This window comes from Heterodontus francisci, chromosome 23 (assembly GCF_036365525.1).
Source record: "Heterodontus francisci isolate sHetFra1 chromosome 23, sHetFra1.hap1, whole genome shotgun sequence".
Taxonomy (NCBI): Eukaryota; Metazoa; Chordata; class Chondrichthyes; order Heterodontiformes; family Heterodontidae; genus Heterodontus; species Heterodontus francisci.
Window position 1 is genome coordinate 56,523,387 of NC_090393.1, and position 26,685 is coordinate 56,550,071.

Consider the following 26,685-nt stretch of genomic DNA (forward strand, 5'->3'; position numbering starts at 1 on the left):
TTTAGTTATTTTGATTGGTGTCCTGGCCAATATTTACTTCTCAGGGATAACACTCCTGCTCTTAGAAATAGTGCCATGGATTCTTTTATGTCCACCTGAGAGGGCAGATGAGGCCTCAGTTTAACATCTCATCTAAAGGACAGCACCCGCGGGAACAGTGCAGCACTCCCTCAGTACCGCACTAGATTGCAGCCTTGATTTTTGTGCTCAAGTCCCAGAGGGAACTTGAACCCACTACCTTCTGACTCAGAGGTAAGAGTTCTACCAACTGAGCCACAGCTAACGCACAACGTTAGAGCAAGTCTTCAGGCGGCATCATCTTGCTGTCCCAGCGTAAAGTCACCTGAAATTTGTGTAGTAAAAACTGGGAACTATCTGAAGGACAAGTGGAACTAAATGGCCATTATTTTTATGCACCCCAGGTATTTAACTCCTGCACTTCTTGTGCCATTGTTTCTACCTAAACTAGCTGTTCATCTTTCTAGACAAAGGCATTGATGCCGTCCTGGTTCAGTTTGTGCAACACAGATCCTGGGTCACCTTTACTTTTCTAAAACCATTAAAATTGCTTCAGATTTTTGTGCTACGTTTTGCATCCCCCCACATTGCATTTATAGGTCCTGTTTACCTTGGGGAATTCCATACATCAGCAGACCAAGAGGGAATCACTATGAAACCAGAATAAAGTTAGAGTATTCAGGAAAGGGGCAAGATGAAGGAGAATGCTATAGGAAGAACATGGAGTAATTATTGGCTGGTTGATATTAGGCATGCACACTAGCATTAATACCATAATTGCTGCATGTTGTTGAACACATGCAGCAGTGCTAGTTAGAACAAGCTGAGTGGCCCTAAGCAATGCTTCCGGTTTGATGCCAAAGATTAAATGGCACTCTGGAAACTTTAGGAGCAAAAGTTGTGGTTATTTTGTCACTATATAGTCTGCTGGCTTTTACCACTGCCCGAGCTGTATAATCCTTTAATAAACAAGCCCGGGTATTGAATACAAGCCAGGATTGCTTCCACCAGAACAGCTCAGTTATCATCATTATTTACATATCTCATTAAATTAGGAATCATGCAGTCAACTATGGTAACTGTAGTATTTATAGAACAAACATGCAAAATACACATTGCTTACTGCATTTCCTTTCTATGCAAATTGAGGGAAATGACATAGTCATGGAACGAGTTCACACTCTGTGCAATGCTTTACATTATCATAGCTGTAGGCACAATCCCTGCAGAGCATTTACTTTCTGTATCTGTTTCCATAGCAGCTTCTATTTCACATGGCACAATAAAGACTGAATCATTTGTGTAATTTTTGGACTTTATTTTATACTATATTCCAATCAACTTACAGCCAGAAATGTCTTTGCTGCTCTTGTTCCCAATGTGTCGTGTCCTTATGCAGAAACGGTTCCCAAATTTTGTGTGGTATATTCTGGTTACCAAAACTTGTTATCTTAAACTCTGCTGCATGTGTCTTAACTTACACCAAGTCCCCTTCACCTATCACCCCTGTGCTTGCAGACCTACATTGGCTCCTGGTCTTAATTTTAAAATTCTCATCCATGTTTTCAAATCTCTCCATGACTTCACCCCTCCCTATCTCTGTCATCTCCTCTAGTCCCGCAATGCTCTGAGATATCTGTGCTTCTCTAAGTCTGGCCTCTTGAGCATCCCTGATTTTAATTGCTGCATCAAAGGTGGCCGCACATTTAGTTGCCAAGGCCCTGTGCTCTGAATACCCTCCCTCCACTTGTCCAGCTCTCTATCTCACTTTCCTCCTTGAAGACACTCTTTAAAACTTACCTGTTTGACCAAGCTTTTGGTCATCAGCCCTAATATCTCCTTATATGGCTTGGTGTCATATTTTGTTTTATAATGCTTCTGTGAAGAGCCTCGGCATATTTTATTACATTAAAGGTACAATATAAATATAAGTTCTTGTTAATGAAATATGAAGTTGCAATCCTGTAACCTGTTTCAACTGATAAAATATCGTTTAGATGCAAAGCAATAGTTCATTGGATAGCTGCTGGATTGTTTCAATGAATAGTCACTAATCACACCCAAATCCTTTTCCACCTTTGCTGATAAAGGGGTAGTTCAGCTATTTGAGCACAGGATTCAAGGCCATAAGGTCTTTGTTTTGATTCCCTATAGGATCTATTCAGCTTTTCACTAATCTGGGGTGGACAAAATCAAAGTGTGTAGAATTTACACAGAAACATGCCATTCGGCTCAACTGGCCCACACCAGTGTTTATGCTCCATCCCAGCTTCCTCCCACCTCTCTTCCTCTGACCCTATCAGCATATCCTGCTATTCCTTTCTCCTTCATGTACTCATTTAACTTCAAATTGAAGGCATCTATACTTTTTACCTCAACTACGCCATGTGGTATAGTATCTTCGGATACCTGAAAATGCATGATGCTGTTTTGCAACTTTCTGCAGCCCTGTAGAGTTGTTAGGAGAGCTCTTTGCTTCTGTTGGCGAAGGTATCACACTGTCACTTATTTGTCCCCCACAGATAATCTGTGCCGGTAGTGTCTGAGGCACTCATAGTTTAGTATGCACAGTTACAGAGCGTTGGAAATCTGAGGAGTGCACTGTAGGCCTGACTGTAGTCAGTAGGCATGAGTTGGGTGGTTCAGAGTCAGAATTGGTGAGTGAGTAGCAGGGGTGGGTCGAAGGTGTGCACAGTCCGAAAGGAGAGGAGTCTGAGGCATGCAGTAAATAAAGGTTAATGGAGCCTGAGACCCTGAACCAGCAAATTGGCCTTCTGTGTACTGTTTCTAATGTCCATTTGTGCTTATAAGGTAGTTAACCTGGATTATCACACTACTTGTCAGGTCAGCCTTGAATATTCTCTTGGGTCCAGTGGTGCTGGTCACTCCCATAAGTGTCTGAAAATCTTGCATTCAAGACTGTGCCTGTACTACTCAATATCCAATTATACAGTTACGTAATTCAAGGTATAAATAATAAAATCCCTTTGCTATCCAAAGTGACTTTTACACCTGCCCTCGCATGCGTTTCTCTAATTTCATAAGGTGAATTGAAACACAGTAAGATATGGTCAAATACAAATCTTTCCGCTGCTTTCTTTTATAGGTTGCAAGAAACATACTGAGCAACAGATATCCTCAGATTTTATCTCAGTTCACTAACTCTAGGACCCACATCAGGAGCAATAAAAATGTGCCACATCATCCATACTTGCTTAACTTTTCCTGCTCAGCCTTCTGAATCCGAGTGGTTTAGGGCTAGAGGTGGGTGAGCTTCCCCTCACTAGGCTTCCTCCCCAGACGTAGCTAGCTAACTGGCTGACTCTGCATGTCCCTTTGTCCTTTTCCCTTTCTGTTCCCAATTAGTGGAACAGCTGCCCCTCTGACTTGTTCTCCATTCAGTGATTTGCCTGCATGTGTGTCAGTACGACTGGCTACCTCTCCTTCCCCTTAGGTGTGTGGGTTTAAGGAAAATACCACCTGCCATTCTCTGCATAGAAACCCTACTTGCATAATGAGCCTGGATGAGTCAATTGATTCTCATTGTTGTCTTTTGAAGGAGACGGTACACCATGACATTCTACAAACGGAACCATCTAGCTTTAATGTGCATCTTCAATGCTTGCAACTTCTCAAAAGATTTTTTGAAAGGTCACTGTTTTAAGACATGACTTGAGTCATTTCATATCCTTTCCATGAAGAAAACAAAATCAAAAAGTCCTGAAACATGACAGTATTCTTAGAATTTAAAATTTTAAAAGATGGTGCTATTTAATAGTAACAGACATAAGCTTCATTGTATCAGGACTTATGTAAAACCTTTGACAGGGTTAGGTATCATGTTGCATAGGTTTTCTAATGCAGTAAAGTTCAGATGGATCCAAATATGACGATGATCTCCTCTTGTATACTTTATTCCTAACTTCAGTTGCTATACTCAGCCCTGATTATACAAAGTAGTAGACAATTTGACATTTGTGGGTCAAGACCTATTGTATGCAACATTATTCCCCTTGGTACCAGTCTAGGTATTATCCCAATTTGTGGGTGTTTATCCTGTGTACACTATCAAATTAGAATCCTTGGAGCAAAGCCAGGGCACTGTGCAAGTAATACTAGGATAATTCAAAATAGCACAGCCATGACATTTGTTAACAGATTGCAGTTTGTAGACTTCAATTTAAGAATATGGCTGCTATTTACCACAATCTTTGAAACCTGTGATTTGATCTGCAGTTCTGCAAGGAGCTTCAGTTCTGCACTTACACTAAATTGTCTCCATTTTGAATGTTTGTTCCTCCCTGTCTACACATTCCTCCCATGGTACCTACTGCCCCATAACTGAGAGAGCAGCTGTGTGAGATGTTCCCAAATGAACTAGAACTTTTGAGTCAGGAGTTCTATGGGTTACCTTGCTAAACAGCATTCATTTTAATTGAGAAACTGAAATGAAGAGCAAAGACCGCACAATGGAGGGCAGAACCAAAGGTGAAAAAAGAGAGATTTAAGTTAGAAAGTTGGGATAAGGTGACCCAAAGTTTGTATTTGAAATTTCTGAAGATTGTAGAACGAAAGAATAAGGGATGTAAGGAGTTACAAGATGTTTAAGTTTTGGTAAACATTGAGTCAGAATAAGAGCTTTTGAGCGATTTCAATATAGTGAGGATGTTGGCAGGAACACCAACCAAATCAAACAGACCAGAAGGGTTCAAGCAGGTAACGATTATCTTGCTGGAGATTGATTTAATATTGGATGAGACATGACCTAGTTTGAATCATTAAGCTGGTGGATGTTGTATTAAGGTGTGTAGTTCCACAGTAAGGCGGATCTGCAGAGAAATGGGTATGGTCAGATTCACTTAGTTCAATCGATTTGGGTCGTCTTCGCAGGATCACTTGAAAATAAAGAGCATGCTATGCTATCCCCATTTCTGTAGGTCATCTTATTTAACTTAAACAAAATCAAACCTCCTGCATTCTATCAAACATTTCAATGCAGAGCCTCCTCCCCCTTGCAGTCTCCTGTCTTTTGTAATTTGACTGCCTGTGCAGTGTCCTTTTCCCCTAAATAATAGACTGGCTTTTGATCATTGTTTCTCTCTTCTTAACCTACCATTCACAGACAGACTAATTTCAAAGCATTATCCGGCACAATGATTGAGGTGTGTTGCTCCAGTTATCCAGTCAAGCTGACATATTGTTTAGTCTCTGGGGGAAAAAAACAACTTCCATTTAACATATTAATTGTCTTTTATCTGGGTGCCTTTTTAAAAAGAATCTATGGAGAATAAAAACTCTGCACTAAAAGTCCCAAATCTTTTCCATGGAAAGATGATCAAAAATGCTGAAATGTAATGAGCTCTAAAATCTGCTTTTCCAATGGGGTTAAATCACCTAGGAACCAAAAATGCTCCTGTTTCATATCTGGAAATGTTAGCTTGCACCAATCCCTGCTTAAGAAAAAGGTTCCACCCTAGGAGTTTTCATATCCTCTGATTCACCACAAGCAACCCTTTGGGAGATTTACCAGTTTTATTTAATGAAACATTGTTTGTTACATGGCATAAGACTCCTATTGCGATGAAAAAATGTCCTCTATTATCAGTGCCACTGCAAAGTAGCTATTAATAAACAACTCAAACAGACACACAAAACTGCTCTCACGCACATACACATACCTTAACTTGAGTGATAACGAGCAAAATTTATTCTCTGAAACTACACTAGCAAATATTAGGCACAGTTTTAACTTTAATACTGAGCAGTTGCAAACATTCAACAACAAAGTTTACTTTTAAAACCCAACCAGAATGGCAGTCTAGAAGAGGTTGGTGCTGAGCACATTGTTGTTACTCTATTGACTACTCACTGATGGGATTAAAGCATATAGTTATATATGCTGTTAATTTTTTGATAATTAACTCCATTTGTTACTGCTGCAAACTTGTACGTTTTTGATCCGTACTGATTTCTTTGGCAAATTTCAATGGCTAAGCTTTGTTGGGCCAGAAATTTTGGGAAGTTGCATCATTGTAATGTTGTATTAAAGGAGCTCATCATTATTAATTATTAAAACTCCAGGAATTTGCAGAGTAAAGTGCTGAGCAATTTGTGTTGTTCCGCTGTTAGCCTCGCCAAAGCCGATACAGTTCCTGTTCGCTCTGAGGCTCCCCATTGGACTTAGTGGTGCTCTCGAAATTGTTCGATTTACAACACTATTACGAATCATTCCAGCTGCAGCCATTTAGAACTCGAATTTAATAACATACAGGATCCTGGTAATAACGTGATTTTATCATCCTGTCATGACATTCAGACTTAAGCCCAGAAAGGGACCAGTGAAGCTGTAGAGTCTCACTCCAAAATTGTTCCAAGAGGTTTTTTTAGCTGTTTTTATTTGTCTTCATAATATTAGAGTCATAGAGAGATACAGCACCAAAACGGGCCCTTTGGCCCACCGAGTCCGTGCCGACCATCAACCAACCATTTATACTCATCCTATATTAATCCCATTTTTCCTCTCTCACATCCCCACCTTCCCTCAATTCTCCTACCACCGACCTACACTAGGGGAAATTTTTTACAATGGCCAATTTACCTATCGAACTGCAAGTCTTTGGCATGTGGGAGGAAACCAGAGCACCCAGAGGAAACCCATGTGGTCACTGGGAGAACTTGCAAACTCCGCACAGGCAGTACCCAGAACCGAACCTGGGTTGCTGGAGCTGTGAGGCTGCAGTGCTAGCCACTGCTGCCCCCAGACTTGTGCTCAGCACCAACCTCTTCTAGACTGCCATTCTGCTTGAGTTTTAAAAGTAAACTTTGTTGTTGAGTGTTTGCAACTGCTCAGTATTACTCTTAAAACTGTGCCTGATATTTGCTAGTGTAGTTTCAGAGAATAAATTTTGCTCGTTATCACTCAAGTTAAGGTGTGTGTGTGTGCATGTGCATGAGAGCAGTTTTGTGTGTCTGTTTGAGTATGTTTATTAATAGCTACTTTGCAGTGGCACTGATAATAGAGGACATTTTTCATCGCAATAGGAGTCTTATGCCATGTAACAAACAATGTTTCATTAAATAAAACTGGTAAATCTCCCAAAGGGTTGCTTGTGGTGAATCAGAGGATATGAAAACTCCTAGGGTGGAACCTTTTTCTTAAGCAGGGATTGGTGCAAGCTAACATTTCCAGATATGAAACAGGAGCATTTTTGGTTCCTAGGTGATTTAAGCCCATTGGAAAAGCAGGAGATTTTAGAGCTCATTACATTTCAGTATTTTTGATCATCTTTCCATGGAAAAGGTTGTGCCAGGCTTGCTAACCACATTCCTGTTCATCTTGGAAAGCAATAATTTTCAGTGTCTAAACCAGGGATGGGCACCAACATGTTGCATCATGGATGTTTGCCAAAATTATTGACTCAGCCACGGACATGGGTGCAATTAAATATATATAAAGTGTAATGCCATCAAAACACAGTGTGATTTAACACACATTTCTCCCTATTTAGTGAGGTACATGGCATTGATTTTGTTTGAACAAGGAGTCAATGTCTGCCCACACTTGATGAGCGATGCAAAGAATTCGGATAAATGTCCACCTGTCTCTCTTCTCCCCCCCCACCCCCTCCCCTCTCTTCACCCCCATCCCTCCCCTGTCTCTCGACCCCCTCCCCCCCACTCTCTTCCCCCCTCCCCCCTCTCTCTCTCCCCCCTCCCCCCCTCTCTCTCCCCCCTCCCCCCCTCTCTCTCCCCCCTCCCCCCCTCCCTCTCCCCCCTCCCCCCCTCTCTCTCTGACTCCCCCCCTCTCTCTCTCCCTCCCCCCCTCTCTCTCTCCCTCCCCCCCTCTCTCTCTCCCTCCCCCCCTCTCTCTCTCCCTCCCCCCTCTCTCTCTCCCCCCCTCTCTCTCTCCCCCCCTCTCTCTCTCCCCCACCTCTCTCTCTCCCCCACCTCTCTCTCCCCCACCTCTCTCTCTCCCCCTCCCCTCTCTCTCCCCCTCCCCTCTCTCTCTCCCTCCCCCTCTCTCTCTCCCTCCCCCCTCTCTCTCTCCCTCCCCCCTCTCTCTCTCCCTCCCCCCTCTCTCTCTCCCTCCCCCCTCTCTCTCTCCCCCTCCCCCTCCCCACTCTCTACCCCCCTCCCCTCTCTACACCCCTCCCCTCTCTACCCCCCTCCCCTCTCTACCCCCCTCCCCTCTCTACCCCCTTCTCTCTACCCCCTCCCCTCTCTACCCCCCTCCCCTCTCTACCCCCCCTCCCCTCTCTACCCCCCTCTCTCTTACCCCGCCTGTTCCCACCCTTCCCCCCTTCCCCTCCTCCCCCCTCTTCCCCCTTTCCACTTCCCTCTTACCCCCTTTCCACCCCCCTTTCCCCCCTTTCCCCCCTCCTCTCCCCCTTCCCCCCACCCCACACTCCCCCTTCCCTCTCCCCTTACCCCCCCTCCCCCACCCCCCCCAACCCCCCCCCCTTCCCCCCCTCAACCCCTCTACCCCCCCCCTTCTCCCCCCACCTCCCATCACTTCTCCCCCCACACCTCCCACTCCTCCCCCCTCCTCCCCTCCCCCTCCCCTCCTCCCCTCCCCACCCCCTCCTCCCCCCTCTTCTCCCCCTCCCCTCCTCCCCCCTCTTCTCCCCCTCCCTTCCTCCCCCCTCTTCTCCCCCTCCCCTCCTCCCCCCTCTTCTCCCCCTCCCCTCCTCCCCCCTCTTCTCCCCCTCCCCTCCTCCCCCCTCTTCTCCCCCTCCCCTCCTCCCCCCTCTTCTCCCCCTCCCCTCCTCCCCCCTCTTCTCCCCCTCCTCCCCCCTTCCCCACCCCTTCTCTCCCCCTTCTCTCCCCCTCCCCTCCCCACCCCTTCTCCCCTCCCCCCTCCCCACCCCTTCTCCCCTCCCCCCTCCCCACCCCTTCTCCCCCTCCCCACCCCTTCTCCCCCTCCCCACCCCTTCTCCCCTCCCCACCCCTTCTCCCCCTCCCCACCCCTTCTCCCCCTCCCCACCCCTTCTCCCCCTCCCCACCCCTTCTCCCCCTCCCCACCCCTTCTCACCCCTTCTCCCCCTCCCCACCCCTTCTCCCCCTCCCCTCCTCTTCTCCCCCTCCCCTTCTCCCCCTCCCCTTCTCCCCCTCCCCTTCTCCCCCTCCCCTTCTCCCCCTCCCCTTCTCCCCCTCCCCTTCTCCCCCTCCCCTTCTCCCCCTCCCCTTCTCCCCCTCCCCTTCTCCCCCTCCCCTTCTCCCCCTCCCCTTCTCCCCCTCCCCTTCTCCCCCTCCCCTTCTCCCCCTCCCCTTCTCCCCTTCTCCGCCTCCCCTTCTCCGCCTCCCCTTCTCCCCTTCTCCGCCTCCCCTTCTCCCCTTCTCCGCCTCCCCTTCTCCCCCTCCCCTTCTCCCCCTCCCCTTCTCCCCCTCCCCTTCTCCCCCTCCCCTTCTCCCCCTCCCCTTCTCCCTCCTCCCCTTCTCCCTCCTCCCCTTCTCCCTCCTCCCCTTCTCCCCTTCTCCCCCTCCCCTTCTCCCCCTCCCCTTCTCCCCCTCCCCTTCTCCCCCTCCCCTTCTCCCCCTCCCCTTCTCCCCCTCCCCTTCTCCCCCTCCCCTTCTCCCCCTCCCCTTCTCCCTCCTCCCCTTCTCCCTCCTCCCCCTCCCCTTCTCCCTGCTCCCCTTCTCCCTCCTCCCCTTCTCCCTCCTCCCCTTCTCCCTCCTCCCCTTCTCCCTCCTCCCCTTCTCCCTCCTCCCCTTCTCCCTCCTCCCCCCCTCTTCCCTCCTCCCCCCCCTCTTCCCTCCTCCCCCCCCTCTTCCCTCCTCTACTCTCCCCACCTCTTGTCCCCCCACCTCTTGTCCCCCCACCTCTTGTCCCCCCACCTCTTGTCCCCCCACCTCTTGTCCCCCACCTCTTGTCCCCCCACCTCTTGTCCCCCCACCTCTTGTCCCCCCACCTCTTGTCCCCCCACCTCTTGTCACCCCCCCCTCTAGTCACCCCCCCTTCTCCCCACCCCCTTCTCCCCACCCCCCCACCCCCTTCTCCCCACCCCCCCACCCCCTTCTCCCCACCCCCCCACCCCCTTCTCCCCACCCCCTTCTCCCCACCCCCTTCTCCCCACCCCCTTCTCCCCACCCCCCCACCCCCTTCTCCCCACCCCCCCACCCCCTTCTCCCCACCCCCTTCTCCCCACCCCCTTCTCCCCACCCCCTTCTCCCCACCCCCTTCTCCCCACCCCCTTCTCCCCACCCCCTTCTCCCCACCCCCTTCTCCCCACCCCCTTCTCCCCACCCCCTTCTCCCCACCCCCTTCACCCCACCCCCTTCACCCCACCCCCTTCTCCCCACCCTCTTCTCCCCACCCTCTTCTCCCCTCCCTCTTCTCCCCTCCCTCTTCTCCCCTCCCTCTTCTCCCCTCCCTCTTCTCCCCCCCCCCTCTTCTCCCCCCCCCCTCTTCTCCCCCCCCCCTCTTCTCCCCCCCCCTCTTCTCCCCCCCCTCTTCTCCCCCCCCTCTTCTCCCCCCCCTCTTCTCCCCCCCCTCTTCTCCCCCCCCTCTTCTCCCCCCCCTCTTCTCCCCCCCCTCTTCTCCCCCCCCTCTTCTCCCCCCCCTCTTCTCCCCCCCCTCTTCTCCCCCCCCTCTTCTCCCCCCGCTCTTCTCCCCCCGCTCTCTTCTCCCCCCGCTCTTTCCCCCCCCCGCTCTTTCCCCCCCCCGCTCTTTCCCCCCCCCGCTCTTTCCCCCCCCCGCTCTTTCCCCCCCCGCTCTTTCCCCCCCCCGCTCTTTCCCCCCCCCCGCTCTTTCCCCCCCCCCGCTCTTTCCCCCCCCCCGCTCTTTCCCCCCCCCGCTCTTTCCCCCCCCCGCTCTTTCCCCCCCCGCTCTTTCCCCCCCCCGCTCTTTCCCCCCCCGCTCTTTCCCCCCCCGCTCTTTCCCCCCCCGCTCTTTCCCCCCCCGCTCTTATCCGCCTAAATCTAACCATCTCCCCTTGACATTCAACTGCATTACCATCGATGAATCCCCTACTATCAACATCCTGGGGGCTATCATTGACCAGAAACTGAACTGGAGTAGCCATATAAATACCATGACTACAAGAGCAGGTCAGAGGCTAGGAATCCTGCGGCGAGTAACTCAATTCCTGACTCCCCAAAGCCTGTCCACTGTCTACAAGGCACAAGTCAGGAGTGTGATGGAATACTCTCCAATTGCCTGGATGGGTGCAGCTCCAACAACACTCATGAAGCTCGACACCATCCAGGAGAAAGCAGCCCGCTTGATTGGCACCCCATCTACAAACATTCACTCCCTCCACCACCGACGCACAGTGGCAGCAGTGTAGATGGTACACACTAAGATGTACTGCAGCAACGCACCAAGGCTCCTTAGACAGCACCTTCCAAACCCGCGACCTCTGCCAACTAGAAGGACAAGGGCAGCAAATGCATGGGAACACCACTACCTGCAAGTTTCCTCCAAGTCACACACCATCCTGACTTGGAACTGTAACGCCGTTCCTTCACTGTCACTGGGTCAAAATCCTGGAACTCACTTCCTTGCAGCACTGTGGGTGTACCTACCCCAAATGGACTGCAGTGGTTCAAGAAGGCAGCTCACTACTACCTTCTCAAGGGCAATTAGGGATGGGCAATAAATGCTGGCCTGGCCAGCGACGCCCACATCCCATGAATGAATAAAAAAAACACATTTTAACCACTTTCTCCACCTGCCCTGCCTCCTTCAACAATTTAAGCACATATATTCCCAGATCTCTCTGTTCCTGCACGCCCTTTAGAATCGTACCCTTTAGTTTATATTGCTCTCCTCGTTCTTCCTACCAAAATGTATTTCTCTTCATTAAATTTCATCTGCCAAGTGTCAGCTCATTCCACTAGCCTGTCTATGTCCTCTTGAAGTCTGTCACTATCCTCCTTACAGTTCACAACATTTCCTAGTTTTGTGTCAACAGCAAATTTAGAATTGTGCCCTGTAAACCCAAGTCTAAGCTATTCATATATATCAAGAAAAGCAGTGGTCCTAGTACTGATCCCTGGGAAACTGTCACTCAGCCAACTTTGTATCCATGCCACCACTGTCCCTTTTATTCCATGGGCCTTAACTTTGCTGGTATTTTATCAAATGCCTTTTGGAAGTCCATATGCACCACATCAACTGCTTTACCTTTATCAACCTCTTTGTTACCTCATCAAAAATCTCTAACACATCAGTTAAGCATGCCAATATTGCTAGGAGTAACACCGCACAATCCTCGTGAAAACAAAGTCCAATCTTCACACTGAGGATACCCACCGTTGTGTTGTGTGGCATTACCACTGTGCTAAATGGGATAGATTCAGAACTGATCTGGCAGCTCAAAATTGGGCATCCATGAGGTGCTGTGAATCATCAGCAGCAGCAGATTTGTATACAAACAAAATCTGTAACCTCATGGCCTGGCATCTCCCTCAGTCTACCATTACCATCAAGCCAGGGGAATCAACACTTCTTCAGTGCCAGAGAGCATGCTCGGAGCAGCACCAGGCATACCTAAAAAGGAGGTGTCAACCTGGTGAAGCTACAACACAGGACTACTTGTGTGTCAAACAGCGTGAGCAGCACGCTAGAGACGGGGCTAAGCAGTCCCACAACCAGTGGATCAGATCAAAGCTCTGCAGTCCTGTCACATCCAGTTGTGATTAAACAACTAACTGGAGGAGGTGGCTCCACAATTATCCCCACCCTCAAAATGGGGGAGCCCAGCGCATCTGTGCAAAAGAAAAGGCTGAAGCATTCGCAACAATCTTCAGCCAGAAGTGCCGAGTGGATGATCCATTTCGGCCTCCTCCTGAAGTTCCCAGTGTGCCAGTGTTCAACCAATCTAATTCACTCCACGTGATATTAAAAAAACGGCAGAAGGCACTGTCTGGATACAGCAAAGGCTATGGGCCCTGGCAACATCGTGGCAGCGGTACTGAAGACTTGTGCTCCAGAACTAGCCTCGCACCTCGCGAAACTGTTCCAGTGCAGCTACAACATTGGCATCTACCTGACAGTGTGGAAAATTGCCCTGTTTTGCCCTGTCTATAAAAAGCAGGACAAATCCAATCCGGCCAATTACCGCCCCATTAGTCTACTCTCGATCATCAGCAAAGTGATGGAAAGTGTCGTCAACAGTGCTATCAAGTGCCATGTAAACAGCAATAATTTGCTCACCAATGCTCAGTTTGGGTTCCGCCGGGGCCACTCGGCTCCTGACCTCATTACAGCCTTGGTCCAAACATGAACAAAAGAGCTGAACACGGGGTGAGGTGAGAATGATTGTCCTGGATATCAAGGCAGCATTTGACCAAATATGGCATCAAGGAGCCCTAGCCAAACTGAAGTTAATGGGAATCGGGGGGAAAACTCACCACTGGTTGGAATCATTAGTAACACAAAGGAAGATGGTTTTAGTTGTTGGAGGCCAATCATCTCAGCCCCAGGACATCACTGCAGGAGTTCCTCAGGATAGTATCCTAGGCCCAACCATCTTCAGCTGCTTCATCAATGACCTTCCCTCCATCATAAGTTCATTACTCCTCAGATGCTAAGCCGTCTGTGTCCATATGCAGCAAGACCTGGACAACATTCAAGCTTAGACTGATAAGTGGCAAGTAACATTCATGCCACGCACGTGCCAGACAATGACCATCTCCATAAAAAGAGAATCTAAGCATCCCCCCCCCCCCCCCCTTGCCATTCAATGGTATTACCATCACTGAATCCCCCACTATCAACATCCTAGGGGCTACCATTGACCAGAAATTGAACTGGACCAGCCATATAAATACTGTGGCTATAAGAGCAGTTCAGAGGTTGGGAATTCTGAGGCAGGTAATCCATCTCCTGACTCCCCAAAGCCTGTTCACCATCTTCAAGCCACAAGTCAGGAGTGTGAAGGAATACTGTCCACTTGTCTGATGAGTGCGGCTTCAGCAACACTCAGGAAACTCTATGCCATCCATGTCAAGCAGCCCACTTGATTGGCACCCCATCCAACACCTTAAACCTTCACTCACTCCATCACCGATGCACAGTGGCAGCAGTGTGTACCATATACAAGATGCACTGCAGCAACTCACTCCTTCAACAGCATCTTCTAAACCTGTGACCTCTCCCATCTAGAAGGACAAGGGCAGCAGACGCATGGGAACACCACCACCAGCACGTTTCCCTCCAAGCCACACACCGTCCTGACTTGGAACTATCTCACCACACCTTCACTGCTGGATCAAAATCCTGGAACATCCTTCCTAACAGCACTCTGGATGTACCTGCACCAAATGGACTGCAGCGGTTCAAGAAGGCAACTCACCACCGCCTTCTCGAGGACAATTGGGGATGGGCAAGAAATGCTGTCCTTACTAGCAATGCCCACATTTCATGAAAGAATAGAAAATACCAATCTACCCCTGTCCGTGACTGTTAATTTTGCCGCAGATTATTGTTTCATACTGACTGGCCGATAGTTGCTGGGTTTATCCTTGCACCCTTTTTTCAACAGGAGTGTAACCTTTGCAATTCTCCAGTCCTCTGGTATGACCCCCTCATTTCTAAGGAGGATTGAAAGTTTATGGCCAGTACCTCTGCAATTTCTGCTTCTACTTCCCTCAGCATCCTTGGATGCATCCCATATGATCCCAGTGACTTAACAACTTTAAGTACAGCCAGTCTTCCTAAGACCTCCTCTTTATCAATTTTTAGCCCATCCAGTGCCTCAGTTATCTGCTCCTTCACAATGACTTTGGCCATATCTTCTTCCTTGATAAAGAAAGATGCAAAGTACTTGTCTAGTACCTCAGCCATGCCCTCTGCCTTTTCCCCTTTTTGCTCCCTAATCTGGCCCATTCCTCCTCTTACTATTTATTTATATGCCTATAGAAAACTTTTGGATTCCCTTTTATGTTAGCTGCCAGTCTTTTCTCATACTCTGTCTTTGCCTCTTATTTCCTTTTTCATTGCCCATCTGAACTTCCTATAGTCCAGCCTGTTTCTCACTTATATTATCAACTTGATATCTGTCATATGCACCCTTTTTCTGCTTCATCTTACTCCCTATCACTTTTTTGCATCCAGGGAGCTCTGACTTTGGTTGCCCTACCTTTCCCCCTCATGGGAATGTATTTGAACCATCTCATTTTTAAAGGCAGCCCATTGTTCCGTTACAGTATTGCCTGCCAATCTTTCATTCCAGTTTACCCAGAACAGGTCCATTCTCAACCCACCAAAATTGAACCTCATCCAATCAAGTACTTTTACTCCGGATTGCTCGTTGTCTTTTTCCATAGCTAATCTAAACCTTATGATGCAATTAACATCATTCACTGGCAAAACTCACCATTGCAGAAATTTGTGACCCATATAGCCTCACTGAGCTGTGAAATGCAACTGACAGATTGCAGAGTCTTGCAGTCCTCACTGATAATTACCATCATTTTTGTTTGGTGAATTGACACCCATAATTTATGAACAAATAAATTATCAGAATCATTCTCATGAATGATAAAAGACTGAGAATGCAATCTCCAGGTACTGCATTTGAGCACTGCAGCAGCCAATGGAACGGGAAGATTTTGCAAGACTCTGCTTGGGTTTGACATTGTTGGGGATATCATTGGTGTGTGTGATATTAATGATCTGCCTCTATTGCCACTAAATTTCAGTATTTTTCAACAATGCATTCTAAAACAAAACACTACATTTAAAAGTGCAAAAACACATTAATCATGGGTTTAGTGGTTTTTCTCGTGCTCTGGCATGCCGTATCAATTCTAATCATTGGTTGGAAGAAATAAGGATATATGTTGCTTCAAAACATTTCTGTGCTCCGGAAGCAGTGATGCTCCACATCCACTTGCTACCACTTGCATGTTCTGAGGGGCTGTAGCACAGAATTGTGGGGATAAAGCACTTCAGTTTCTCTTACAATCATTTCCCTTCTATTCTAATGCCCAGAATGACACTTTTATAGTTATTATGTACAACATGAACTGCTTGTTATTGAACGCCCTGATGGTAAACATGGAGATGTGCTTTATATCAAAAGTAAAATACTGCATATGTTGAAAATCTGAAATAAAAACAGAAAATGCTGGAAATACTCAGCAGATTTGGCAGCATCTGTGGCGAGAGAAACTGAGTTAACATTTCAGGTCAATGAGCTTTCATTGGAGTTTTATATCAAATAAGGGGTTTCCCATTTAAGACAGAGATGAGGAAGAATTTCCAATCTCAGCTAGTTGTTAATCTTTGGAATTCTGTTCTCCAGAGAACTGTGCCATTGAATATATTCAGGGCTGTGTTACAGATTTTTGATCTACAAGGGAGGCAAGGGTTATGGGGGCCAGCAGGAAAATGGAGTTAAGGCCACCATCATATCAGCCATGTTCTTTTTGAATGGCGGAGCAGGCTCAAGGGGCAAAATGGCCTACTCCTACTGCTGTTTTTTATGATCTTATGTTTGTCTCTCTATGCTTCCAGGTGGAGAATCATACTGGGGAAAACCTTTCAAGGATGAGTTCAAACACAACCTCTCGCATGCAGGTCGAGGCATCCTCAGCATGGCCAACTCAGGACCTAACACCAACAAGTCGCAGTTGTAAGTGACTGTCTAATGGCCTCCATTTGCTCTCCTCAATGCTTCAAGTGAGCAAGATGGTTGCAAACTGTTTTCTGTTAGGTTTTCTGAAAGTGACATGTTCTTTCTGAAAATTATTTCAAACATAAATTGACTATTTCACTTCAAAGTGCATGAATGTGTTTAAATTCTGGTCCTTCGTTGAAACTGAACCATTAAAAATGTTTATGGAAGAAACCACTCCACCTTTATTTCATTACATAAATTTCCCATTCACTGCCACGAGTCCTGGTTCCAGGCATGAAATATATACCAGTTACCTTAATTTCTGTTGATCAGTGCACTGAATCCTGGTAGTCCAATAGGTTTTCTTAACATGGTGAGTTCTTTAATTCAGGCATGTGGGATAAGGTAATAAATAAAGGTATTACTTTCCCTAAAGTCATCTTAGCCTTAAAAGTCATCTAATACCAGCAACCTTTGGCAGAGACTTAAGAGTCAATCGGTGCCTGTCCTCTGGGCAAAGAAATAATAAGAGGGGAAAAAATAAAGACAAATAATTATTTCTTAGTAGCGGAGATGTGTATTGTGCATGGCTGGGATGCAGTTATACTTTAATGTTTAAGTAGAGCTTTGTTCTACCCTTTATGATTACTGGGTTAAGCAGGGGACTGTGTTGTACGGCTGTAGGGAATTTCAATGTAGTTTGTCATGTGGTCACATCCTTTACCCAAAATGCTTTGTAAAAATAAATCTTCATGACCCTAATAAATAACCATAGCATAATGAGAAGTAGAGAAAATTTTGCTTCATTAAATGGATGGAATAGTGGGAAATGTAATGAAAAGAATGAGTTCGCTGCTGGACTCCACATCTCCCTTAAAACAACCAAATTGGAAGTCATTACAATGTCATTAAATTTCAAAGGATCAGATCCAAATGTTCATTCACATTCTAAACTAATCGGTTTGCTTTTTAGTGCCTCTTCCCCTGTCAATTGTGTAATCTCAAACATATTCACTTCAGAAGAGCAGATAATGGGTTTTGTTTTGAAGCCTATGACAACATAAATGGAAGCCTCTTTAAATACCAGTCAGTAATGGTCATAAATAAAATGTTTGTTTAATGTCTGTTAAATGTACAGCCTGTTTCTCTTTCTACTTACAGAAAATGTTAGTTTCTGTCTTGAATATGTTAAGTGCTCTTTTTAGGGTCCTTGAAACGTGCTGATAAAATCTGCTGTTTATTTTAAAGTTGTGATTTTTTTTTGCTTTAATTTGTTCCTTTGGTGCTCACAGCCAGGAACCATTCGCTGTTTCAATCTACACCCAGCTAAAAGCAGCCCTGCAACTTACAAGTCAAACAAGGTGTAAAAACAATGGCAGCCACAGCTCAAGAGCATGATTTTACAATGGTATCTTCTGTTTTCTCAGCTTCATTACATTCCGCTCATGCATCTACCTGGATAAGAAGCACACGATCTTTGGAAGGTAAGAGATACTTGATGCTATCAGCACATGTCAGTGGGCACATGAAAAGGAAAGAAAAACTCCCCATGTTGGAAATACACAGCTGATCGCCAGCGAATCATTACGAACCTGGGTATTTCTAGCTTTTTGTTTGAGGACAAGGAAGACCTGAGTAGTTCTTTTTTAGGTGTATGCAAAAATGTTGTCTATTCCTCTTCCCCCTGTCTCTTTCACCCAATAACTATAGAATTGTAGCCATGTAAGGAACAGCAGGCAGCACCCTCCATGTTATAAGTTTCAGCTGGGGTTAGGGGAACAAGAAAGAAAAAGGAAATAAGTCAGTGCTTCTCATTACCCTCACAAGACAGAGTGCCCAACCTCACCAACCTGCATACAAATTCTTGGATTAGCATATTAACATGCATGCCCGTGCAGTGTAAAGGTGACACCTTAACCAGCAACTGCCAGTGATTGCGGGTAGTTTTGAAACTATTGTGGCTGTAAAGCTGAAGGAAATTTTCTCCCAACATAGTCCGTTCGTCTGTAGGACTTGAAAAATATGAAATCTGAGACTGGGAACTAGAGGCTTGCGGAAGGAGGTGAACAGGGTTCTGTTCTTCTAGTGCCAAGCATGTTGGAGCAAGCCCAGGAGAATGTTTAACGGTATTTCAAATTGGGGTCTTCAGACCCCTTTCCTTCCATAAAGGGAACCATAAGTGGTCTATGACATCATCAGATTTCTCTCTCCCTCTCACATCAGATTTATTCTGTATTTGTTGACTTAACAGCATGTTAGTTGTGTTGCTGGATACTAATTTAAAAATGTTTGCAATTTTGATAGCCCTGTATACTTCTGGTTGCTAACACTTCGAGTTAGGACAGGGTATGTTAGTATTTGCACAGGGCCTCTTGCACCAAGAAATGCGAAAGCCACTGATTTACAGTGCACAAGATCACTTCACCTTCATTTTGTGGTTACACTGTCATAAATTTTAAACAGAAGTTGATCAAACAAAGTCTATATAGCAAAGAGGCAAATGCTGCATGAATCTCCCACCTGATATACAAAATTCAATAGCTGTCTGCTGTATTTCATAATTTCAGTTTCTTTATAGATTTGTCCTCTCGTCTGCATTCACACTGCACATCTCTGTGAATGTTCAAAGTTGCTTTGTCCTTCATCCCAGGTAGTTACAGAAATCCAAGTGAACCCATGCTCCTCCCTGCCTCATCCATAGAGCAGAAGTGATCCTGAGAGCTATGTTGGGTTCTGAAGGCTCCCCCACCCCTCAGCTCTGGTTTGAAATTTTTCACAATGGTCTTTGAAAAGGTGTGAAAATCAGCCTTCGTGGTGCTTCCCAATACATCCATTCTCACAAACCTCCCCTAGCTTACTGTCCCCCAATATATTAAGTTCAAAATCCATGTTGTCATTCATAAATCCCTCTACAATCTCTGCACCTGTCACCCACCACCCTCCAGCCTGTGCTTTTCAATCTTTGATTTTGATCTCCTGCCCCCTCCTTCTGCTCCACAACTGATAACCAAGCCTACAGCCATCTAGGCCGAATATTTGAAACTCCCTCCCTGAGCCTTCTACCTCACAGCTCCTTTCCTCAACTTTAAAAACCCCCTCACAATCTCTTGTCATGATTTTGGTCATCTCTGCCAATCACTGTATTACTGCTCAGGGTCCATTTCCTCCTCTGTGAAGCGCCTTAGGACATTTTTTATGTAGAATGCACTGGGGAAAATTCAGTACAGCCATGTTCTTGGCATACAACCTTAGTAGACTAGACAGTCTAAAGTAGACTACATGTTGAGAAACTGGGACTATGATGTTTCACTCGTGTTCCGCAAACCATTCTCACATCTAACATTTTTATTTAATTTATCCTAGTACATCAATGCAGGTTGTTGCAGTGAAGACTGCCTGTATTCTGAGTCTGAATAACTTGCCACTGCATTTATTGATGAATCACACTATTTAGACAAATGTTTAGCCACCAAAGTGCTACGAAAGAATGCGGGTCATTGAGACTGGGACAATGCTTGATGTAGTTCTCTGATTCCGTGCTTTCGTTGTGCAAGCATTGACTCTTCTCTTTCACTACAAACATTTGTTGTCTGTAATTTACAAAGATTGAGAAAAATGATTGGACATATTTCATTGAGCTGAGCAACTGTTGCCAGGAATTGTAGTGCGATCTGTTTACTACTAAATACTTTGTGTTTTGTATGTGTGTAAAATTAGATATAATGACACCAGAAAGCAGTGGAGGTGTCAGATTGCCGGATTGTAGCAGGTACCGGCCCATGTTAGCAAAAGAACCGGGCGGGGAGTGGGGGGGTGGTGGGGAAATGAGAAGGGAAGAAGCTTATTCAGTGAGTTGTTATGATCTGTAATGCAGTACCTGAAAGAGTTGTAGAAGCAATTTCGGTTATAATTTTCAAAACTGTATTTGTTAAATACTTGAAAAGGGAAGATTTACGGGGCTATGAGGAAAAAGCAGGAGGAGTGGGAGCAATTGGAGAGCTCTTTCAAAGAGCTGGCATAGGCACAATGAACCGAATGGCCTTCGTTTGTGCTGTTTGATTCTATGTCTGCAGAAACACTGTGCTCCAAACATTTTAATTCAGCTTATTTATTACAGAGAACATATCTTGAATGAGCCAGTTGGCCCGTGGACAATATATAATGTATTTAGTCCGTGATCCTGGACAGGTTGGTTTTACACATTTTCACAAGGCTGGGTTTTCAACAAATGTTATTTTATAAACCTATGTGTAAAACTGATGAAAACAGCCAAACATACTATAATTGTAAGATGTTCAGTCTATAAATATCATCTTTCCAGTTAGTTTCTAGATCTCTAGAACCTGCTTTATTGGTTATAGTTTGCCATGAATTACCCCACTTACTGTGCACTGTCTGTCTGGCACTATTAAAACATCAGGCAATGATATCAGGCACATGGTAAACCTAGATGTATTAACAAATGAGAGAGCGGAAGAGGGTGTGATTGATGTTTGTGTCAACTAAAATAGCTTAACAATTTGATATAAAATGGCAACTTGAAACACAATCAGAAACAAATTATATAAGTTGTTATCATCTAGCAAGAGCGATAGTTCTAACGGATGACATTAACGCAGGGGGATAATGGTAGTTCAGTGACTCAGCCAAGCATGGATCTCTAGTCCACATAAGGAGATTTTCCACAGAAGGAAAACCCAGTTTCACTACCGGCTCTGTCGGTAGCAAACTCATCAGTATGATGGGTAGGGGAAACAGACCAGCAAAGCAACTTTTGTGCATGTTTGTATATTTCCAAAAAAAAGTCACAGCAACATTCACAATCATTGCCAAAGCAATGCTAACAGGATTGCAACAAGGTCACATCAATTTAATTAAAAGGGAATACATTCTTATTTTTATTGTTGAAAAATGGGAGAAAGATTAAGGGAAATAAAGAAGTGGCAAAAGAAAATGTGAGAGCCATAGACAGAAAGACGGAAGTGGAGTGGAAGGGAGGCAGGAAAATTCAAGTGGGAAAAGAGCAGAGACATTTACAGAAAGAGAGCCTTTGCCCAACACAGTAAGGGACCAACTATTGATGATTTTAAAAAACCTCACAGTTAATGATTGGGAGAGTTGACATTTCCCAGCACGTTTATTAGATAAAAAGTGTCCACAATGGTTAATAGTGTGCAAAAGATATGTACTGTCAGTGAGCCTAACCAGACCAAAAAACAATCATATCTTCATATCTTCAACACTTCTGTGCAACATTAGAGTTGTTTATATTGTTATGAAAGTGATTCTGTTTTTTGTTAAAATATTTTTTGAGGCATTCATAGACTGAATAAATGTTGCACCAGTTGTTTATTTCAAGAGAGTCATCAAGGGGACACTGAAAGAACTGGTTTGGCAACAATGTACTGGTTGTCACATGACTCAAGTTAAAAATAGAGCAGAAACCCTGGTAACAGGGGAAGAAGTGACAGGCGCACCCCTTGATAGGACAGGCCTGGGGAGCAGCAAGAGTGCACCTGAGAGGCAGCAAACTCACAAACCTTTGGTTGTCGAGACAGTGTGTGTTTTATTTTCTGGAGCAACTGATAAAGCTACTGCTGAAGAAGTGAAGGAAGGAGAGAAAACCACAACCCAGCTTGCTTTCCAGCATCTCTAAAAGACCCTGAGAAGTCCATTGTGTCAATTCATCTCATCCCCTGTCTTTGAGGAAAAGCCTGCTAGACTGGTTCTCAAAAGCACCTATTCTAAAAATCCCAGTGATTCAGCTACATGTACTCGGAGGTTAGGCAGTATGTCAGTTTTGGAGCACAATATATCTCATCTGCTGTTTTCTTCAGGAATGGGCAGGTATTCAGCCCAAGTGTTTTTTTTTCTGTCTGTAACGGAGCTCTGAAGCAGAATCCCGTGTGTGTGAGAAAGAGAGAGAGAAGGGAAAAAGGGGACTTTAAAATTTACATTTTGTGTTTGCGCTTTACTTCATTACTGGTTAAGACTTATAATAAACTGATAATTTTGTTCTTCATTACAGAGACCTGGTTAGTATGTTCTATTCTGGGAAAAATAGAGTATATGATTGACTGTATTAGTAAGTGGGAAAATTTAAAAATATGTTGTGACATGTGGAGAAGTGGGACTGGAATAAACTGTGCACTGCTCCCGCCTTGATTGTAAATATATAAATCTGCCATGTTAGCCAATAATTTCGCCCATTTGCACTTCAATCCTGATTTCTTGAGGCAAGGGTCTGAATTTAGTCAGGGTTGCCTTGACAATGGGGCAGGAAGCTGGGGGCAAACCTGTTTCGGCCGTTTGTGGGACCCCTGGATACATTTTTGGCCCATCAGGCAACTAAGGACGAGAACCCACCTCCAAGAGCTGCCGGCCAATCGGAGAGAGCGGTTGCCACTGCTAGGATTGCACTAAACTGAGAGTACGCAGTGATGGACACCACCCTCACAACGAGGTGAATAGAGTCTGGGGTTGCCAGGGCCAGTCAGGTAGGTCCTGACCGGTGTGGGAGGGGTGTTGTGGTTGGTGAGGGCAGGGGGGGAATATGTTGCTGTGGGGGCAGCCATTGCCTCCAGGGGTCCCTCCTTGGGTCACAGAGTGCCTGATTAGGTGCCCCCCCCGCCCCCATCCCAGGCCTGCAGGCAGGCCCCCAGGGTTCACCAGGCAGTCTCGCCATGCAGCGGAGGGCCTACCCAGCAGTGGCGGGAAGATGTCCTTAATTGGCCACTTAAGTGGCTTATTTGACCTGTGGATGGGAGGGCCGTTCTCCAACTTCCCTGCCCCTGATAAAATGCCACGGCAATGGCAAGGCAATGGGCGTTCCGCATCCCGCCATCCTTTGCCATTTTATGGGCCCTCTGCCTCCCGCCCCAGCACTAGAGGGCTGGTAAAATCCAGCCCAAGGAAGTGATTTGTTAGAAAGTATGGAAATTAAATGATGCATTCTATATTGTTGAGTAAAGCACCTGGATTAATGACACAAATCAGTTTTCAATGATACTCTATATTGCATTGTTATGGATAGAATTGAGAGAGAACTAAAACCAAGTTCCCTTCCCTTTACTGTCTATAATCAGTGTGTTTTTGACAAGGAAGATGTGTGTGTTGCTTAACCCCCTGAGTGTATGGACAATTTGACAGGGGGCCTCGCACCTCATGTCCATAAATTAATTCGAATCGACTGAAGTCTGTGGCTCCATTAGGTGAATCTCTCATGGCGAGCAGCAAGAAACCGAATCCCGTATCCCAGTCATGAGGGTGTTCAAAGCAGTATGTTCAGATCATGCTTTTGAGGGTTTGATGATACCGTTCTAAGGTTCCTTGGCTCTGTGGGTGGTAGGCTGAGGATTTCAACTATACTATACCTAGGCTGCGGACTGCCTCCTGAAATACAGGCGACATGAAATTTGTTCCCTGATCCTATTGGATCTCTTTTGGTAGGCCATACCAGGTATAGAACTGGCTCAGTCCCTCAATCACAGCTTTGGCTGTGATTTTCTTGAGGGGGATGGCCTCAGGGAATCGGGTGGCCAGGTCCATTATAGTAAGGAGATACTGATAGCCTGACCTAGTTCTCGGTAAAGGTCCTACACAGTCTATCAGGATTCTGTTAAAGGGTTCACCAAACGCCGATATGGGTTTGAGTGCAGCAGGTTTACTTGTGAACTGTGGCTTTCCCGCAACTTGACAAGTGTGACAGGTCTTGCAGAATTCAGCCACATCAGACCGGAGACGAGGCCAATAAAAAGGCCTGCTTATTGGCGTGTCATGCCCAGTAAAGGCATGTCCTATCCATAACTTTAAACATGGACTGTATTCAGCATAGAATCTTCTGGAGCTGAATTTTCTTTTTAATTGAACCACAATGGACATTAAAATGCTGCAATAAGATGGCTGCCGAGGGTCAGGTGACTTTTACAATTCCGGCCCAGAGGTATCTCGAGCGTCCGGAAAGTTCCTAATTGAATGACCCTGGGTTGAGTGCTTCCCTTGGACAGACATACCAAGACAAAACCAATTGTGGAATTCACACCTCCTATTATTTGTGGTCTGATCCGAAACTCCATGTCTGTGGACTCCTAGACTCATTGGAGGGAATTTTATGCGCTCTGCCAGGGTGGATTTGGTGGCGTGTGGAGTGGTATAATTAGGCGGGCGGTGTTTTTACGGATTCCTGACGGCGGAATATGTTAGAGAAATTAAATTGGCGGCGGGTTAGCGGCGTCCCAGGGTTCCCCCAGCAAGATGGCGGATTGCAGCTTTGCATTCATTTAAATAGCATGAATGCTCATCACCATACATTTCGTTACAATTTAATCCTACCTGTCAGATTACGTGAATGGCGAGTGATATTCCTGTGCCACGCGGTTCACGATTGCTTTACCGTGGCGTGCAGCAGTCGGATTTGTGCAGTTGAGTCTCAGGTCTGTGCTCTTCTCTCTTTAACTCATCTGCTAAAGAAACACCAGCATTGGAATAGATGTTTGCCTCTAGGCTGAGTATCAGCAAGGGTGAATCTCCACAGAGGATAGCGGCGAAGGCATGGGTGAGGGCAGGGTACTTAGGGAGTGATGGGTGGGGATGATTAGGTGCATGGAGGATCAGGGCAGGGTGGAGTGGAGCTTCCAGGGTGTTGAATGATTGCTGTTGATGCTGAAGGTGCATGTTGTCAGCTCCAGGTGCAATCGGTGGATTATAGCATTACAGTGTGAAGATATTTGGCAAGGGCCTAAAGGGAGGGATGAATGTTGTTAGCATTGGGGAGCTGTGGGGCAGATTGAGAGTACTGGCTAGCAGAGAGAATGGTAACAGTCAATGGGGGCAAATGGATTCTTTCGGTGGGAAGGTCAAAACTACTGGGTGGGTATTCGACAACATCATATGGAGGGGAATGGGTTTCGGCAACAATGGTCGGTTCAGTGTGAGGAGGTTTGGGGGTAAGAGTCAGCATGTTGTTAGTAATGGGAGTAGGAACGGGGGGAGGAATGGTATGAATACATTGATAATTACACTGTGCGTGGTAATGGAGGAGGCGCAATGGTAACGGAAGGAAGGGTAACATTGGGTGGGTCAAGGGAGATGGGTTCAAGCTGGAAGGTTGCAGGTGGAAGTTGAAAGGTGGAGAGACTTGCCCTGAATTCCATGCGCACCATCTTCTCCAACAATAATGGAAACCATGTGGACACTGAAGGAGAGGAAAGTGGGAGGAGGCAAATAATAGTGAGTGTGTCTTGTACCTAGCTGCAATTTGAAGGCCGATATAAGGGAGCGGATCATTGCCTCGATGTTTCAGCTCACTGGCAACATTCTCTGCTTATTTATTCAGAAAAGCCGCAGTAACATGGGTCTCATACTCCCAATTCGTCTAGTACCACGGGCAGAAGTGCAAGGGGAGAGATTAAGGAGGGCTGTTTTCCCTCAACTCATCATGTCCCAGCGCCAGCAACAGGCAGAACAGGAAGGTGAGGATGCTCCGAATGATAACCTTATCAAAGACAGGCACTGGCACATCATCACATCCACAGGACGAGGACAAATTGCCTCTCTGACATTTGTAGGTAATGCCAGAGACGCCTAAAAATGTCACATGAAATTGTCGCTGAAATTTGTAGGATCCTGTGGCATGACCTGCAGCTTTGGTCGGGCAGCACAGTGGCGCAGCAGTTAGCACCGCAGCCTCACAGCTCCAGCGACCCAAGTTCAGTTCTGGGTACTGCGTGTGCGGAGTTTGCAAGTTCTCCCTGTGACTGCGTGGGTTTCCGCTGGGTGCTCCGGTTTCCTCCCACAGCCAAAGACTTGCAGGTAATTGGTAAATTGGCCATTATAAATTTCCCCTAGTGTAGGTAGGTAGTAGGGGAATTGTGGGGATGTGGTAGGAATATGGGGTGAATGTAGGATTAGTATAAATGGGTGGTTGTTGGTCGGCACAGACTCGGTGGGCTGAAGGGCCTGTTTCAGTGCTGTATCTCTAAATAAAATTTAAAAAATAAAAATCCCATGCCAGTTGCCCTCAAGGTGACTGCTGCACTTAATTTTTTTGCTAGCAGCTCCTTGCAAGGTTCCACGGGCAACATATGTGGCATCTCGCAGTCTG

At 46.3% G+C, this 26,685-nt stretch overlaps 1 protein-coding gene across 2 annotated transcripts in view; it reads left to right on the forward strand.

Annotated features, from left to right (window-relative positions):
* The window catches only part of ppil2 (peptidylprolyl isomerase (cyclophilin)-like 2), a 462,593-nt gene that overhangs the window by 343,100 nt on the left and 92,808 nt on the right, over positions 1-26,685 (forward strand). For both annotated transcript variants that reach the window (XM_068055345.1, XM_068055344.1), the window contains exons 15-16: positions 16,481-16,598; positions 18,011-18,067. In XM_068055345.1, coding sequence (XP_067911446.1) covers positions 16,481-16,598; positions 18,011-18,067 — 175 coding nt within the window. The remainder of the gene's footprint in view (positions 1-16,480; positions 16,599-18,010; positions 18,068-26,685) is intronic.